Here is a 14,861-nt window from a genome sequence, read left to right on the forward strand (position 1 = left end):
CTCAGGACAAGCGCCCGCTACAAGCCCCCGCGGTACAAGAGGCCTGAGGCCTTAACCTGCTTCGGGACCACGGGCAACGGGTACTGCCTCTTGGCCGCTCCCGTGTCGCCTTCCGTCACGATCCTCACCACTTCCTCGACCGGCGTGAAGGCGCGAATTCCCACCTTATGAAACAAGACTGTTCGGAGCCACTCCGGGATCCACTTGATGAAACGCCCCATCAGAGTATTCGTCGATTTGCATTTCATCTTGGACATGTCCAGGTAACCCAAGTTCAGGAAGTCGCACCAACTTGGATCCATGAATACTGTAGGTTTGACAATGGGACAGGGTGTGCAGTTTTGGATCGGTAGCTTTAGAGCGGCCGGTATCTTTTGCAGCTTGTGTATTGCTAGGGGGAGTGTTGTGCAAGGGGGGAGTGTTGTGCAAGAGGGGAGTGTTGTGCAAGGGGGGGGGGGCTTGTGTAATGAGGAGAGCGTGTTGAATCGTTACTGATATCGGTGATAAAGTTTGGGTCGCTAGTGTATAACGATAGCAGCGGGTACAGCAGGGTCTCAGCGAGGTCTGACGCATAGCGAAGTGATAACAAGGAGCAAACCAAGGGGCGGCGAGTATAACAACGGACGAGGAGTAAAACAAAGGACGACGAGTGAAACGAAGGGCGGTTCGAGGCAAGCGTGCTGGTTACAGTCTACGATTTGTTGTTCGTCACTTGCCGGTAGACTGGTGAAGAATGAGGAGCCATGGTGAGTGAAGTTCACGTAGACCAAGTTAGTAGTCCCACTTCTAATGCCAGTCGCTATCTGCGATAAGCCATCGCTCCCCATGACCACAGCTGCATTCTCAAACTCCACTGCCTTCAGGCCCACGGCAGCGAGGCACTGGGCAGTGAGGCATCCGGCTGCAACCACCCTCGCTACCAAACCCATACACTTGTTTAGCACACTTGTCAGGCACGGTAACTGAAGTTGAAGAACAGACAGATACCCTCCCTTCCTATCAAACGACTCTGTTCCCTACCGAACTTAACAAACAGTCTTCACCCCAATGATTTATGATACCATTGATGATACCAAAAAAATTCATATTAATCTTCTCGCTGCCCGCTCTTCACTGCGGTATTCTCTAATCACCGCAGCAGAACTTCTTGATGACAAAGAAGAAGCACAGTGCTGAAATCAGGGGGCAACAACAAACGCATGCGAGACAGATCAGGAGCACACCCCACCACCTGAGATGTCCAGGGCACTTCCACTTGCTACTTATCCATTGTTTCTTGGTCAGACACTTCGGATCAGGATCACTGTTCGCATGGCACGTGCTCGTAGCATCACACCAGTTGCATACATCCACGTCCACGCACTTAGTACACTTCTTGTAGGAGGCACATGTGGTGGGAGTGGAAGCAAGCTGCTGCACGTCTCGCTCGCCTGCCTGGTCATCTGCTTCCAGATCGAACCCGAAGAACCTCGCGATTTTCGACTCTACGGGCCCCACGACATACTCTTCCTCTATATCGCTGTCAGTTGTTGTGCCTTCATTGTCAGTTATAGGCAAGCTCGCAGCTGGCTTCAATCTAGTGGCGCGGGGCTTTATGCCCGCCGCCTTTCTCCTATTTAATGAACTCAAATTATCACCTTCTTTAATCTCCAATTCATGGACTCCAGGCTTCGACGCAGCCGTTGCCACAGACACAGCAGCAGCAGCAGCAGCAGCAGCAGACCACACACCCAGCAACGCCCAGAACTTCATGGTTTGTAAATGTTTGTTGTCTGTAAATGTCTGCTGTCTTTTATTTGACTGTCAAAAAGATGGCGGTAACGCCGTGTCTTTCACACACACTCTAAGCCCCCCCCCTCTCCCAACAATCCGGACAAAGTGGTCCGGACTGGCTGGTTGACGCACTCCAGCTACAAGCTGTACTGGTTGCAAATCCTTCGCGACGAAACAGACACCATATCGGGCTGCCAGATCCCGAACGACGCGTCAGTGCCCGCCATTTCAATCAATTGCCGCCGCATGTTTAGCGATATGACCTCCCCAGAATGAACGTCACACCCTGGTACTCGTTTGCTGGCACTTCATTCTTACACTCTGGCGTCAGCATCGCGCGCTTACGACAACCATAAGCCAGTCTCCTGCCCCGCCGCTTGGTTCTTCAGTCAGCCGCTGCACCGTGGGCCGGTTGTGCTCCGCGGCACTAGCTAGCTCCCTCAAACGAATTTGTTCCTTCCTCCCCGATTGCATAACTCCCAAATTAAACAAACGCTCTCCACCCCAACGCTTAATGATACCATTGGTGATACCCAAAAAAATCGTATTACGATCTTGCTCTATTATTATTCTTGTGTACCTTTCTAACTTCTGTCTTTTCTTCGGTCTTCTCTAATCACCGCAGCAGAACTTCTTGATGACAAAGAAGAAGCACAGTGCTGAAATCAGGGGGCAACAACAAACGCATGCGAGACAAATCAGGAGCACACCCCACCACCTGAGATGTCCAGGGCACTTCCACTTGCTACTTATCCATTGTTTCTTGGTCAGACACTTCGGATCAGGATCACTGTTCGCATGGCACGTGCTCGTAGCATCACACCAGTTGCATACATCCACGTCCACGCACTTAGTACACTTCTTGTAGGAGGCACATGTGGTGGGACTGGATGCAAGTTGCTGCACGGCCCGCTCGCCTGCCTGGTCATCCGCTTCAAGATCGAACCCGAAGAACCTCGCGATTTTCGACTCTACGGGCCCCACGACATACTCTTCCTCTATATCACTGTCAGTTGTCGTACCTTCATTGTCAGTTATAGGCAAGCTTCTCGCAGCTGACTTCAATGTAGTGGCACGGGTCTTTATGCCCACCTCCTTTCTCCTATTTAATGAACTCAAATTGTCATTACCTTTAACCTGCGATTCATGGACTCCAGGCTTAGGCGCTGTCGTTGTCACAGACACAGCAGCAGCAGCAACAGCAACAGCAGCAGCAGCAGACCACACACTTAGCAACGTCAAGAACTTCATGGTTTGGAAGTTTTGTCGTCTGTAAATGTCTGCTGTCTTTTATTTGACTGTCAAAAAGATAGCGGTAACGCCGTGTCTTTCACAAACACACTCTAAGCTGGCAGCCACCCTTCTCATCGGCTTTCCCTCTCATCGGCTTTCCCACCCAATTGTGCACGACCGGTAGTCAAGCCGCAAGAAATAAAGAGTTTGGAACAACAGAGTTTGGAACAACAGAAGGAGAAAATGTCAGGAGAACCCCATAGGGCAGTTCAGTGGGGCAATCCCGTAGGGCAACCCCGCAGGGCAGTTGCGTAGGGCAACCTGGTAGGGCAGCTTCCAGCAGGGCAGCTTCCCAAGGGGCAGCTTCCCAAAGGGCGAGCGATCTCGGAATCAGGGTGGCTTCATGGCGAGAGTTTTGCCGACTGGTGCTTTCTTCTTCAAGACCTTCTTGGCAATCTCCCTGGCGGCAGCGGCAGCGTTTTCTGTGGCGGTATATTGGTTGATTGCTTCATCATCCATTTCGATAGAGCCGGCTTCCTTTTTGACATCGGCAAGTAAGTTGAGTTGTTCTTGTACACTCATTGTATTGCCGATGGTGGTAAGTTTGCGGGTGAGTCGTCGAGTAAGGCTGCGTCTGCCCTGTTGGCCCTCCTTGGCGGCTTGTTTTACCTCCTTTTCCAGTTCCTGCCGGATCCGCTTCATCTCCTTCTCCTTCTCGGCGTCCTCGGTCTTGACCGGAGCGGCCTTGGCCGGTTTGGGTGTGGCTTTCTTCCCATACAGGTTCTCGCGCTGCACAGATACCTTAGCATCCACACGGGTACTGTATGGGTCCGGCCCCTCGTCCACGACCTCGTCAACACTCGATCGACTCCTAATTCTGGTCGGCTCCAACAACGCCAATATGTCCTCATCCTCGTGCTGCCGCGGCTTCAAAGCTCCCTCATCGTCTGACTCTACCGGCGGGGTCTCATACCGGTAGTAAAACGGGTCGTCCGAAATTAGTTCCGCTATGTACCCGATATAACACCGAAAATCGTCGTCCCAGTCGTAGGTCACGTTTGTCGTCGGGTCATAGTATCGGTCCACTCTCCCCTCCAAATTATCCATCCACCAAGTGCATGCCCCTCAACCAAAGCCCGCCCTCTACGCCACACCCCCTGTCTTCACACCCCCTGTCTTCACACCGTCTGTCTTCACACCAGAGGGGGAATCTATCCCACCAGAGGGGGAATCTATTCCACCAGAGGGGGCAGCTGCCCCCTCACTGACTTGTATCTGGCTGACTTCTGTCTGGCTGGCTTGTATCTGACCCGCCTGTGCCAGAACCTCGCCAGCACCACCTTGTTCACTGCCTCTCCGCCTCGAAACGCCTGGAACAGGCGGCTTCGCATCCGCCGGCGGGTCGCCAGAGGCCCCATTCTCTTCCGATGAGACGCCCTGGGGTTCGATGCTGGACAGGAGCAGGTTGGTGTAATCAGTCGACAAGCTGTATTGATTACAAATCTTTCTTACCAACGACGCTACCTCAGTCTGACTGATCCCAAAAGAATTCATGTACGCCGGCAATGCGCGGATGCTAGAGGTAAACGGATTCAATTCCAGAAACTTGTTCAACGCGTCAGAGTGCTCGCCATACACCATTTCTATCAATTGCCGCTGCATGTCTTCGCTCAGCGACACGACCAAAACCTCCTCCCAGAACGTCACCCGGTTCCATGTCTTGTGGTCATACAAACCCCTCTACAAGCACCGCCATGAAGAGTGTGCTTATGTGTGATTTGAAGGTGGTGCTACGTACGTTGAGACGCCACCTGACTGGCGTTCCAGGCTCGTGGTTCCCTTCCACACCTTCCAGAGACGTGGATTCGTCGCTGGACGCTTCACAGAGTTCGTTCCAGTCATTCAAACCACCGCGCCCCCACTGCTGTGGATCGGACTCGGCAGTACCAACAAAATATATGCGCGTACTGAAGAGGAGCACCATCCTACCCGATTCCACGTCGTGATGCACTTCCGTCCAATCCAGCATGGCCGTGATAACTTGACATAGAGCACAGAAGAAGGGCCTGAAAAACACACCCGTCCCCACCGCGGAAACCAACCCACCGCGGGAACCAACCCACCGCGGGAACCAACCCACCGCGGGAACCAACCCACCGCGGGAACCAACCCACCGCGGGAACCAACCCACCGGGGGAACCAACCCACCGGGGGAACCAACCCACCGCGTTAGTCCCTCTTGACCGTGCTTAGTAACGAACCTGCTGGTCTACCGGTGGGACTTACTTGGATGTCAGTTTCAAATCCTCCTTGGTCTTCATCGATTTGCAGACCATGTCACAAAAATATCGTCGGAATCGAGCCTGAGCCATGTAACGAGAGACAGCCTCGATGTTCTCTTTAACCGGTACGATCGCGCCATTAACAATACCGCTGTAAAAGCTGCACGCAAAGAATGAGAAACAGCAGGTGGATTCAGAAACAATTTAGGGGTGCAAGTTGTGTGGAAACAAGTTGGCGAAGTTACTCTGAGATGACGCATTTGCCTTTAAGGTATTCGATATCTCTGTCATCGTCGCAGGCCGAGGACAGGACCGGTGCTTTGAGCCCTTCTTGAAGCTGGTATTTGAGGCTGTCCCACGACTTGTTCTTGATGGCTAGCACAACTTCGTCCGCGGCCCTGCGGTGTCTCTGTGGCCCTTGGCCGAGGAGCTCGATGCCTTTGATGAGGCCTTCGAATGGATAGGGCTTCGGTGGTGTCTTAGCAAGGATCTGCCTCTCAATGATCTCCCGTTCCTGGATGGTAGGCAACACCAACTCTTCCTCATGGAGTCTATTAGCGGTAAGGCTCTTAATCAACGCACCAGTCTGCTCCGATATATCGGGCATGTCGTCATCTGAATTCGGAGGAAGCCGGCGAGGAAGACCACCCACCGTCGCGTCCACTCGATCGCCCACCTTCGGGTCAACTCGAGTGGAGGCTATTACGGAACCGGAGGCACATTCCTCGAAGTTTTCGTTAGCAAGACTTCCCGACTCAGCCGTGTGCAACTCCTCGCTTGTTCCCTTGCCTGGCTCCAATGTCCTGCTCGGCTCCAACGCCTTGCTTCGTTCCGACGCCTTGCTCAGTTCCGACGGCATAGCTTCAGACGCAGCCTCCGTGACGTCGAGCAAGTCCACGGGCTTCGTTCTCACCGCGTCCAGCCCAGTGCTCCTCGGCGCTCCGTCGGCCCGCTCCAGGCTGGCACCAGCAGTAGTGCTGGCAGTGTTCACGGTCCCGGTGACCGTGCTGCCTGTGACGGCAGAGTCGGCCCTGCCCCGAATGAGGTAAGACTTGAGCACGTTGTGCAGGTCCCGTTCTACGTCTGCAACGTCGATGGCCTTGATGCACAGTTGGCAGTCGTACTCCTGGTTTTTGATCTGGGCCATACGGTGGACGAGCAGCTTGGTCGCGGAGTCTTTAATACAGGACATCCGTTTAAAATCGAGGTCCGTTAGCACCTGGGCCATCCTAGTCTTGTTTTGCTTGTAGGTTATCAAGAACTCATTGTAGCGTTTCCCAGCGTCCTTAAACCTCTTTTCCGCGTGCAACATGTCCCCAATGGCCTGCAAGGTCTGGTCATACAACCGGATGTTCTTCTCGCGTAATCTGACAGTGTGAGACTTCAGACCACCACTACGACTTCCATCTAGGGCCTTGTCGACTGCAGCGTGGTCCACGGCATCCGCACGGTTGTGTGAATCCGCAGGGTTGTGGGAATCTGCACGGTGGAGGTTGTGGGAATCTGTGCGGTGTAGGGAATCTGCATGGTTCCCTAGGTTGGATCCAGGCATGAATCCGCTCAGAAGACCACCACCGTTTAGCACGTTGGGTAGCCCAGCAAATCCTCCGGGTATGCCTCCTCCTGAAGTACTTCCCGCAGCGGAGAGTGGGCCGCCTGATGGGCTCAGTTGTGTCTTGAATGTGCAGAGCAAGCACGCCTTGTTGAACCGGACAGTGTCCACCAATGCTTCCTTGTAGTTAGCCATGAGTTTTCGCAGAGTTTCCTGTTGCATGGTCAGGTCACGTTTTACCTTACCAAATATATCGGTATGGTTTGCATGCAGCTTTAACAAGCTCTTCTCCTCCATGTCCATCTGCAGCGATTCAACAAACAACCGTCCATGCTCACTCCGATTCAACAAGTCATATTTTAGCTGCTCAAAAATGGCTTCAATAGAGGTATTCCTCTCAGTCTTGGGAATCACAATCTTATTGGCTATACTAACCAATTCTCGAGACACTTGAGTTTCCAACTTTATCAAGTCGCGCATGACCACATGCAGCGTCTCCATCATTGCACGACCATTCGACACCCGCCCGCAGTAATCATTCAATCGCAAATCGCTGCAAATCGAACAGTCAAATGAGCAGCACCAGAGTCGATCACCACAGAGTCGATCACCACAGAGTCGATCGGTCGACCGCCACAATCTCGACCGCCACAGCGTTGGTCGCCACTCAGGCTCCACAAGGTCCCCGTGTGCGAAATCCCTGTGTCAGGATCCCATGTGCGCGAATTCCGTGTCCGAAAACCCGGTGCCAGGATTCCGGGTGCAAGCTGGCCCTTTGATCAACGATGACGGTACGATGACAGTGTCGGTTCCGAGCTGTTCTTCTTCCGTTAAATTTGGGGCGTGAGGTTTTACTCGTATGAGATACCTGGCTTCCCTAGAGCCATTTTTTTAAGGCTTAAAATGCGAGTTCGGCAGCTCCAATCCTTCGTCCTGCAGGTAAGACGACTAGCTTAGCAGTTGCATGACGGTGACACCCGGATATAGTAACAGCGGCCTCCAGTTGGTGGGCATTGGAAGGTGTGTGACCAAGTGTGTGGCGAAGTGTGTGTGTTTAGGAGAAGTTGACCCGGACGCAGGACATTGGGATGTTGAAGGGTGCGTACGTGGGTATTGATGCAATGACCTGGATTCGGAGTTTGCCAAATTTGAAGGACCCTTTTTCGGATTTGTTGGGTGGCATTCCATTGAGTTTCCATGCTGCGGTTTTAGCTCAATTGAAGAACTTATGGAAGCGTGATATCAGGCCGATCTTCTTTTTCCAAGGCCTGAGTCCACGTGGGCATTGTTTGTTCAACAAGGTAGATGCGCAATCGATCACGGAGGGTTGGCAGGCCTTTGATGCGGGAGATATGGAGAGCGTGACTCACGTGTTTGAGCGGACAACATCGCGGGTGAATGATGAGACGTTGCAGGAGTTGTGGCGAATTTTGCAGACGTACAAGGTGATCTGTGTTGGTTGTCCTTATCACACGGCTGGACAGATGCTTTACTTCTTGAGCAGACAATGTATCACTCATATAATGGGAAGCATTAGCTTGCTGCTTTGGGGGCTTCAGTCCGTGATTGTGAACATTGCCTCCGACCATGTTGTGACCATCGACCTGCAGAACGTGCTCAATAGCTGGATGCTTACGCACCAACAGTTCGGCGATGCCTGCATTCTCGCGGGCACGGATTATTGCCACACACTGCCACACATCAACTTGCTGGCCGAAAAATTCTCTTTCGACCATGCCATTAAATTTGCCCAAGCGGGCAACCTGCAGCGCTATATCTGGTATGTGCCCGTGGAGAACGTGCAGTTTGAGTTTCTCCACCAGTATGCAGTCTGCAGAAATTGGATCGACATATCACCCGCACTTACCGAAGAAGGTGTGGTCAAAATCATCGAGAACCGGCAGATACTGAACCCTGTGGGTCATCCAGCTCCCGTGCCAGCCGACTACCACGTGGTCGCAGGCTATAAACTCCCGGACCTCGTCTTCGGCCTCCTTTTCAAAGGCCTCATTTCGCCGCTGCTACCGAAAGTTTTGTCTTATGGCGTCTGGATCGAAGACGAACACCCATTGGTCCTCTCCGAACAATATGAGAAGTGTCTCGTGCAACTCCGATCACTCCGTCTAGTGGCTTTGGGAAGGATCGCAAGCCACCTGCACCTCTCCATCCGAAACCGCGCGATCACGTTCGAGTACACCTCCCGACATGAATCGGATCCGATGTCGGTGTTGTTCAACAGCAAATCCGATGGGGAATATCAGTGCACGTTACAGGATTCGCTGAATCTTAACTTCAGTCCCGAAGTTTTGCGAAGAAGGTTGGCCGAGTCCGCGGAGATTGCTGTCTCCTCTCCTTCGAGCAGAGAAAAAAACCCCATTACGCGAGGAGTCGCCGTCAACAACCGAGAGCGTTATTCGGAGGTCAGTGAACCTCCCACGACGTCTACCAGCTCCTTCGTGGCGCCACAGCAGGTGACTAACGTGCTGCCCATGCGGGACACGATCAAGTGGATCCTGGAGACGGCCGGCATCCCCTTCCAGCCTGGTATGAGTATCAGAGAAAAAGACGTGAACGAGTCACCCTTCATGACCGCTAAGGACGCACCGACCAAAGACTTAGGCAAGGCTTATACACACGCACTAGTTAACATTAACTATCTTCACGCATTGGAGTTCGTCGAGCACAACGGCACCCCCTCCGGCTGGCTGCTCGCACTGCAACTGTGCCGCTCCGTCTACTCCAAACACGACGACCCTTCTTCCGAAGAATCATCCACTCACAATACGCACGGCAGCACACACACACGCGATCCGGGTGCGACACGCGATCCGGGTGCGACACGCGACACGGGCGCCACACGCGACACGGGCGCCATCCAAGACTTCTCGGACACAATGGTGCTCTCCCTCATGCTGGCATACGGCTTGCTACGGCTGGGGCTACTTACTGGTGACGACTTTACCTACGCCGCCGAGAACTGCTACCCCGTCTCCTTGACGCAGTTTTCACTGGACGCCGCCGAGTCGCTGTCTTTGGAATACAAGAGGCAACTCGCCAAGGAACCAAGGGCCAGTGCGTGGCGGACGGAGATGGCGGCATGCCTTGAACCCTCACTCTGCAAGGAGTCGCTACAGCTTGTCACGAGGATACTCTCCCTCTACCCACTTACCTTCGCCCCGGGCACCGTTAAACTGCCCACACAGTTCATCGACTTCGATATCGCTTCCTTCCTCGGCATCGTCAAGGCCGTCCGGCGGAGCTACAACCATGTACTCGAAGGCGTGGTCGCCGATGTCTGCCTCAAGAACCGGTACTGCATGCTCAACGTCGATATCAACGCACTACCGCACCAGAGACACATTCCTGGGTGTGCAGGCGCCGTCTTCAAATTCATCGCCGTAAACCACACCACCTAAATGCTAGGGGGACACGTAAACTACACCACCTAAATGCTAGGGGGACACCTGGAAAGAGGAAACCTGGGGCAATAGCGGCTTTTATAGACTACAAGTCCCTCGGTGCTCCACTCGCGGCTGGCCTCGACATTCCCGGAGCTCCCGAATGTGTTCACACAAATACTGGAGTGTTGTGAGTTCTATGCACATGTCGCGAACTCTGTCTCAATCATTTGTCCCGATACCCCCCTTGCCGGTAAGTCCCACGGCCTCGCCGCCGTAACGCCTGTGTTCTGTTAGAAAAATTCCGTAACGCGAATGTGTTCGTGAGCTTGGTGATGTTGTCAGGGTTGAGATTCCTCCGGGACGGTTCCAAGTTCCTAGAACGCTTCCCCGCTTTTCAACGATTATGCGACAATCCTTTTTCGGGCGGCGACCGTTGAATCGCCTAGGCACAAACGCGTGTGTGCTAGCACACGCGTGTGTGCTAGCGATTGGCTGGTTATGCCAGCCGGTTAGCTACTAAGCCTGAAATATTTTAGGCTGAGCCAATTCCAATAGAACAATGTGAACAAGGCGAATCCGATCGATGGAACCGCGAGCGATAGATAATGAGTCTCCTCGCCCCACAGCCAGATATTTGTTGTCACGCAGTAGCTCGCTATACACACCCCGCTGGCGATGCAAATCAGGGAGAGAATCCATTTCCAAAGCTCGCTACCCGGCGACGTCTGAAGGCACAGTCTGAGGGCGTGTTCGACAGAAGTCCGAGGATTGGGTGGGGTTCAGTACGTCGGTTGGGGTATCTATTATGGGATAACTATGATGCTTTGGTAGGCTTTCCATACGGTTATTTTTCCGGACATTTTGCAACGAATCGATAGCAAACAAACCAACGTTGTTTACACAGCAATCAACTAGCGTTCTTTACATAGCAGTTGTGAAATAAATATCGGGAAGACATTCAACGAAAAGACATTCAACGTAAAGACATTCAACGGAAAGACATTCAACGGAAAGACATTCAACGGAAAGTCTCCTTGGAGAAGATGTCTGAGTTTGGAGCTTTATCAATGCCGCGCAATGACTCGTTATCTGTCGGCCGGTCTGCGAGTGTCCGCAAGTCGGTCCCCGGTGGTGGGGAGGAGTGCCAGAGGGAGTGTTCCAGGCGAGTGTCGTCGGTAGACGAGAAGTTGAAGTCGGTATTGGAGATTTTGAAGAGTAATGGGATCGAGATGGAGGAGTACTTGAGCAGTCTCTTTAGGGTTCCGGGCGTAGGTGGCAGTGTGGGTGGTTCGTCCACTCGGGAATCAAACGGAGCGCGTAGTCGTAGCCGTCTGGGCGAGCTGGATGTAGGCGTCTTCCACCGAATGTTGGCGGAGTTCGTGGTCCTAACAGAGGACGTGGAGATCGACCGAGTGGCCGCTTCCTGGGAAGACGAGATCTACGATCAAGTCCGCGGGCTTATCAGCCGTGAATGTAATCTTCACAAAGCCATCCCCGTCATCCGCCTTTACCTAATGGTACAAGTACTCGTGGCCAATCTTAATATTAAAGAGTACTCGCCTCTCCATTTCGCATACGTCAAGAACAGTAGCTCAGGCTTCACTCCGGTAGAGCAGGCGGACCTACGAAAGTGCTTCATCGAAATTTTCAGACACGGCCTCGAATTCGTCGGCTTGTCTAGACAGGTGGCGGACGCACTGACTGAAGAGTTCGCCGAAACACATCACACCGAAGAACAGTATCTTAACCGTATGATATCAGCGCCACTGCCCATGAAAAACCATTGGCCTGAACACTCCAACCCCCAAGCAGACCCTAACATTCATGTAGCTCGCGCACACAATAGCACCGACTATTTCGCATACGTGTGTGTATTTTAGTGAGTCAAGATGGGGAGTCGTTGACGGCGGCGTTGGCTGCACAGCAGTCATGCAGTGAGCAGTTACAGCGTCGCAAGGAGGAGTTGGAGTTTGTCACACAGAGTGAGCAGGAGGCATTACGTCGGTTGGAGGATGAGTTGGCGCCGCTGCGTGAGCGTCAGAGTGACTTGAGTCGTGCGTTGGGTTTAAGGCGGCAGGAGTTGGAGGACTTGGCTAAGTTGGAGACGCGTGGTGGAGCGATAGACGTGCGTGGTTTGGCGGAGGTATTGGAGAGTCGTCGACGGGAGGCAGAGGTGGCTCAGACTGAGTTAGCGTCGGCGAAAGAGGAGTGTAGTCGACAGCAATTGATGAAAAGCGGTGTAAGGGAATTTGGAGACATGCTGCAGATTGTGAATAGGTTATTGGGAGAGTGTAGTCAGTCTGTGGCGGCCTACAAATTGTTGCTCGAAGAACAGGACGAGCTACGTCTTAAGCACACTGGTGAGCGCAGTGGCTTAGGAACCAAGAAGAGAGAACTGGCTGTTGAATGTGATCGGGCGCAACAGGAACTCGAAGAACTAAGTCGCAATATCCGTCAACTCAAACGCGACCAACAGAAACGTAATGAACTTCTCAATCAACTACCTCAACAAGCTGAACAAACGGATAATCAACTTATTCGAAGAATTGACGAACTTAAATCCGAATATGCCAGACGACGCTCGGAAGGTGACAAAGAAGCCAACGACCTACTCGCCGCTATCCAGGCACTTCAACTTTTACAACAAGCAGTCGAACGAGTGGAAGATAAAACACAAGCATACACCAGCGCCTACGCCAGCACCAATGCAAACGCTCTCAAAGCAGCCATCCAACACCTCACCCAACAGGTCCAGGAGATGGCCTAACCTAGAGCCTCGAACGGACCCCGACCCCACTGCACGGTGAGGTTTGGGACGGAAGTTTCATTTGGGACTGGTTAGTCGCACACGTCGACTGGTTTGTCGCACACGTCGACTGGTTAGTCGCACACGTCGACTGGTTAGTTAGTTAGTCTATATTTGTTGGACAGTGCTAAAGGCGCGTCTGAATTGCAGTTGTGGGTCTGTGGCGATCGTCAGTTACACGTGAGCGCTTTGCACTGCAAAAAGCTCGGTGTTTGGCGGACTGGTTCGGTGTCTGGCGGACTGGTGAACGGAAACGGGAGGTGGAACGGAGCGGAAGGGAACGGAGCGGAAGGGAGGGCAAGAGGGTGCAGTCAGTCAGTCAGCAGCAGGCGCACCAGCAGAGGTGCAATTAGGAGGAACATTTTATTTATGGGTGAGTATGAGTACACTGTGCCTACGACCTCGCCTTTTTATCGTGGGGTAGTATCCCCGGCGTGTGAGTGGCTGGTACGGCGCATTCCGGCTAACGTCACGCCGGATGCAATCACGTGGGTCGGTTTACTCTTCGCGGCCACGGCAGTGTTGGTGATGCCGCTAAGTCGATGGCTGGCCGCAGTCTGTTGGGTCCTGTATGCCACGGCCGACAATCTTGATGGAAAACACGCCCGTGCAACGAAACAAGCGAGCGTGAAGGGTGAATTCCTCGACCACGTCGTGGATTCCGCCACCTGCAGTCTACTCACCATCATCCTGGCAGCCTCCACGGAAGGTCACTACCCACCCTGCGCCATGCTCACTCTTACCGTCCAAGTACCCTTCATCATCGGGTGCTGGTACTACTACAGCACGGGCCGCATTCTCCTCGGATGCACCTCCAAAGGCCAACAAGGACCTTGGGTCACGGTAACAACGCCACCACTCCCCGTGCCTGCTGAGTCCCCGTCCCTGCTGCGTCCCCGTCCCTGCTGAGTCTGCCGTACTGAGTGGGTTTCCCCACCCACTAAGTGGTCACGACCCACAAGGTGGTCACGGCCCACTAGGTGGTTAGGGCTCACTAGGTGGTTAGGGCCCACTAGGTGGTTAGGGCCCACTAGGTGGTTAGGGCCCACTAGGTGGTTAGGGCCGGGTATGAAACGGTCTGTTGTCGTAGGTGGATGAGATTAACTATATAGCAGTACCGCTTCTAATTGCACTGCAGCCTCTGTGGACTTGTTTTGACGTGTATGGTATCAAGCTAGGTGCTATCGTTCAGTGTCTGGTGGCGATCTGTTGTTTTGTTCGAGGAGTTGAAGTAGTTAAAGACATTTCCAAACAGGTGGACTTGGGCTCAGTAGCACAGACCCGAGTTATCATGGCCATCACGAGCTATGTTGGGTCCGTCTGGGCGTACGGACTCACGCCACTGGTCGTGCTCCCATCTTTTGTGTGGCTTTGTTCCTGTCTGATATTTACGGTGTGTGCTGGCAAGTACAGCAAGAGGAGAGTCATGCTTGACTGCCAAGTAAAACCATTCCCCCACTCCCAACATCCTTCCCCACTACCCTTGACGGTTCCTTTTAGACCAACATCTTGTACCCGGCGATAATGATCATCCTTGTCGGTGTGTCTTCCCAGTTGCGCTGGGGACGCTCCGCGCTTCACATTGTTTCTGTACTGGCCAGCAGCGGCGTGCTCGCTCTGGACCTCAGGTGCTTAAAATAGATCACCATTATTTTTATTCGCCGGTATGGATGAGTGGCTCTACATGGATGGGGTCTTCGACCTAGTACATTCAGGTAAACCCGCATATACATCTCATCTCCCCTCTTTTCTTCTCGGTCCAGCCCTCCCCTCCTCTCGGTCCAGCCCCGCCAGGTGATTTCCGCCTCCCCCCC

General features: G+C 53.2%; 9 protein-coding genes across 9 annotated transcripts; 3 read left to right on the forward strand and 6 right to left on the reverse strand.

Annotated features, from left to right (window-relative positions):
* Window positions 1-17: 17 nt before the first annotated feature.
* On the reverse strand, window positions 18-302 carry GNI_138380 (hypothetical protein; the record flags this gene model as incomplete). Its single annotated transcript, XM_011134186.1, has 1 exon — window positions 18-302. One exon carries the CDS (start codon window positions 300-302, stop codon window positions 18-20), a length of 285 nt encoding a protein of 94 aa, XP_011132488.1.
* Window positions 303-1,125: 823 nt separating this feature from the next.
* On the reverse strand, window positions 1,126-1,752 carry GNI_138390 (putative transmembrane protein; the record flags this gene model as incomplete). The annotated part of the gene is made up of 1 exon (XM_011134187.1): window positions 1,126-1,752. The coding sequence occupies one exon, from the start codon at window positions 1,750-1,752 to the stop codon at window positions 1,126-1,128; it is 627 nt and encodes a 208-aa protein (XP_011132489.1).
* Window positions 1,753-2,385: 633 nt separating this feature from the next.
* GNI_138400 (putative transmembrane protein) lies at window positions 2,386-3,024 on the reverse strand (the record flags this gene model as incomplete). Its single annotated transcript, XM_011134188.1, has 1 exon — window positions 2,386-3,024. One exon carries the CDS (start codon window positions 3,022-3,024, stop codon window positions 2,386-2,388), a length of 639 nt encoding a protein of 212 aa, XP_011132490.1.
* Window positions 3,025-3,396: 372 nt separating this feature from the next.
* Window positions 3,397-4,113, reverse strand: GNI_138410 (hypothetical protein; the record flags this gene model as incomplete). The annotated part of the gene is made up of 1 exon (XM_011134189.1): window positions 3,397-4,113. The coding sequence occupies one exon, from the start codon at window positions 4,111-4,113 to the stop codon at window positions 3,397-3,399; it is 717 nt and encodes a 238-aa protein (XP_011132491.1).
* Window positions 4,114-4,149: 36 nt separating this feature from the next.
* Window positions 4,150-5,035, reverse strand: GNI_138420 (hypothetical protein; the record flags this gene model as incomplete). Its single annotated transcript, XM_011134190.1, has 2 exons — window positions 4,150-4,746; window positions 4,805-5,035. 2 exons carry the CDS (start codon window positions 5,033-5,035, stop codon window positions 4,150-4,152), a joined length of 828 nt encoding a protein of 275 aa, XP_011132492.1.
* Window positions 5,036-5,288: 253 nt separating this feature from the next.
* GNI_138430 (hypothetical protein) lies at window positions 5,289-7,341 on the reverse strand (the record flags this gene model as incomplete). The annotated part of the gene is made up of 2 exons (XM_011134191.1): window positions 5,289-5,448; window positions 5,534-7,341. The coding sequence occupies 2 exons, from the start codon at window positions 7,339-7,341 to the stop codon at window positions 5,289-5,291; spliced, it is 1,968 nt and encodes a 655-aa protein (XP_011132493.1).
* A 402-nt stretch (window positions 7,342-7,743) lies between these two features.
* Window positions 7,744-10,256, forward strand: GNI_138440 (temperature-dependent protein affecting M2 dsRNA replication protein; the record flags this gene model as incomplete). Its single annotated transcript, XM_011134192.1, has 2 exons — window positions 7,744-7,779; window positions 7,899-10,256. 2 exons carry the CDS (start codon window positions 7,744-7,746, stop codon window positions 10,254-10,256), a joined length of 2,394 nt encoding a protein of 797 aa, XP_011132494.1.
* A 1,028-nt stretch (window positions 10,257-11,284) lies between these two features.
* GNI_138450 (hypothetical protein) lies at window positions 11,285-13,008 on the forward strand (the record flags this gene model as incomplete). Its single annotated transcript, XM_011134193.1, has 2 exons — window positions 11,285-11,990; window positions 12,122-13,008. The coding sequence occupies 2 exons, from the start codon at window positions 11,285-11,287 to the stop codon at window positions 13,006-13,008; spliced, it is 1,593 nt and encodes a 530-aa protein (XP_011132495.1).
* Window positions 13,009-13,416: 408 nt separating this feature from the next.
* Window positions 13,417-14,225, forward strand: GNI_138460 (ethanolaminephosphotransferase; the record flags this gene model as incomplete). The annotated part of the gene is made up of 2 exons (XM_011134194.1): window positions 13,417-13,890; window positions 14,138-14,225. Coding segments are annotated over 2 exons (562 nt in total), but the record flags the coding sequence as incomplete, so codon positions are not given.
* Window positions 14,226-14,861: the final 636 nt, after the last annotated feature.

Source organism: Gregarina niphandrodes, assembly GCF_000223845.1.
Source record: "Gregarina niphandrodes unplaced genomic scaffold scaffold00037, whole genome shotgun sequence".
Classification (NCBI taxonomy): Eukaryota; Apicomplexa; class Conoidasida; order Eugregarinorida; family Gregarinidae; genus Gregarina; species Gregarina niphandrodes.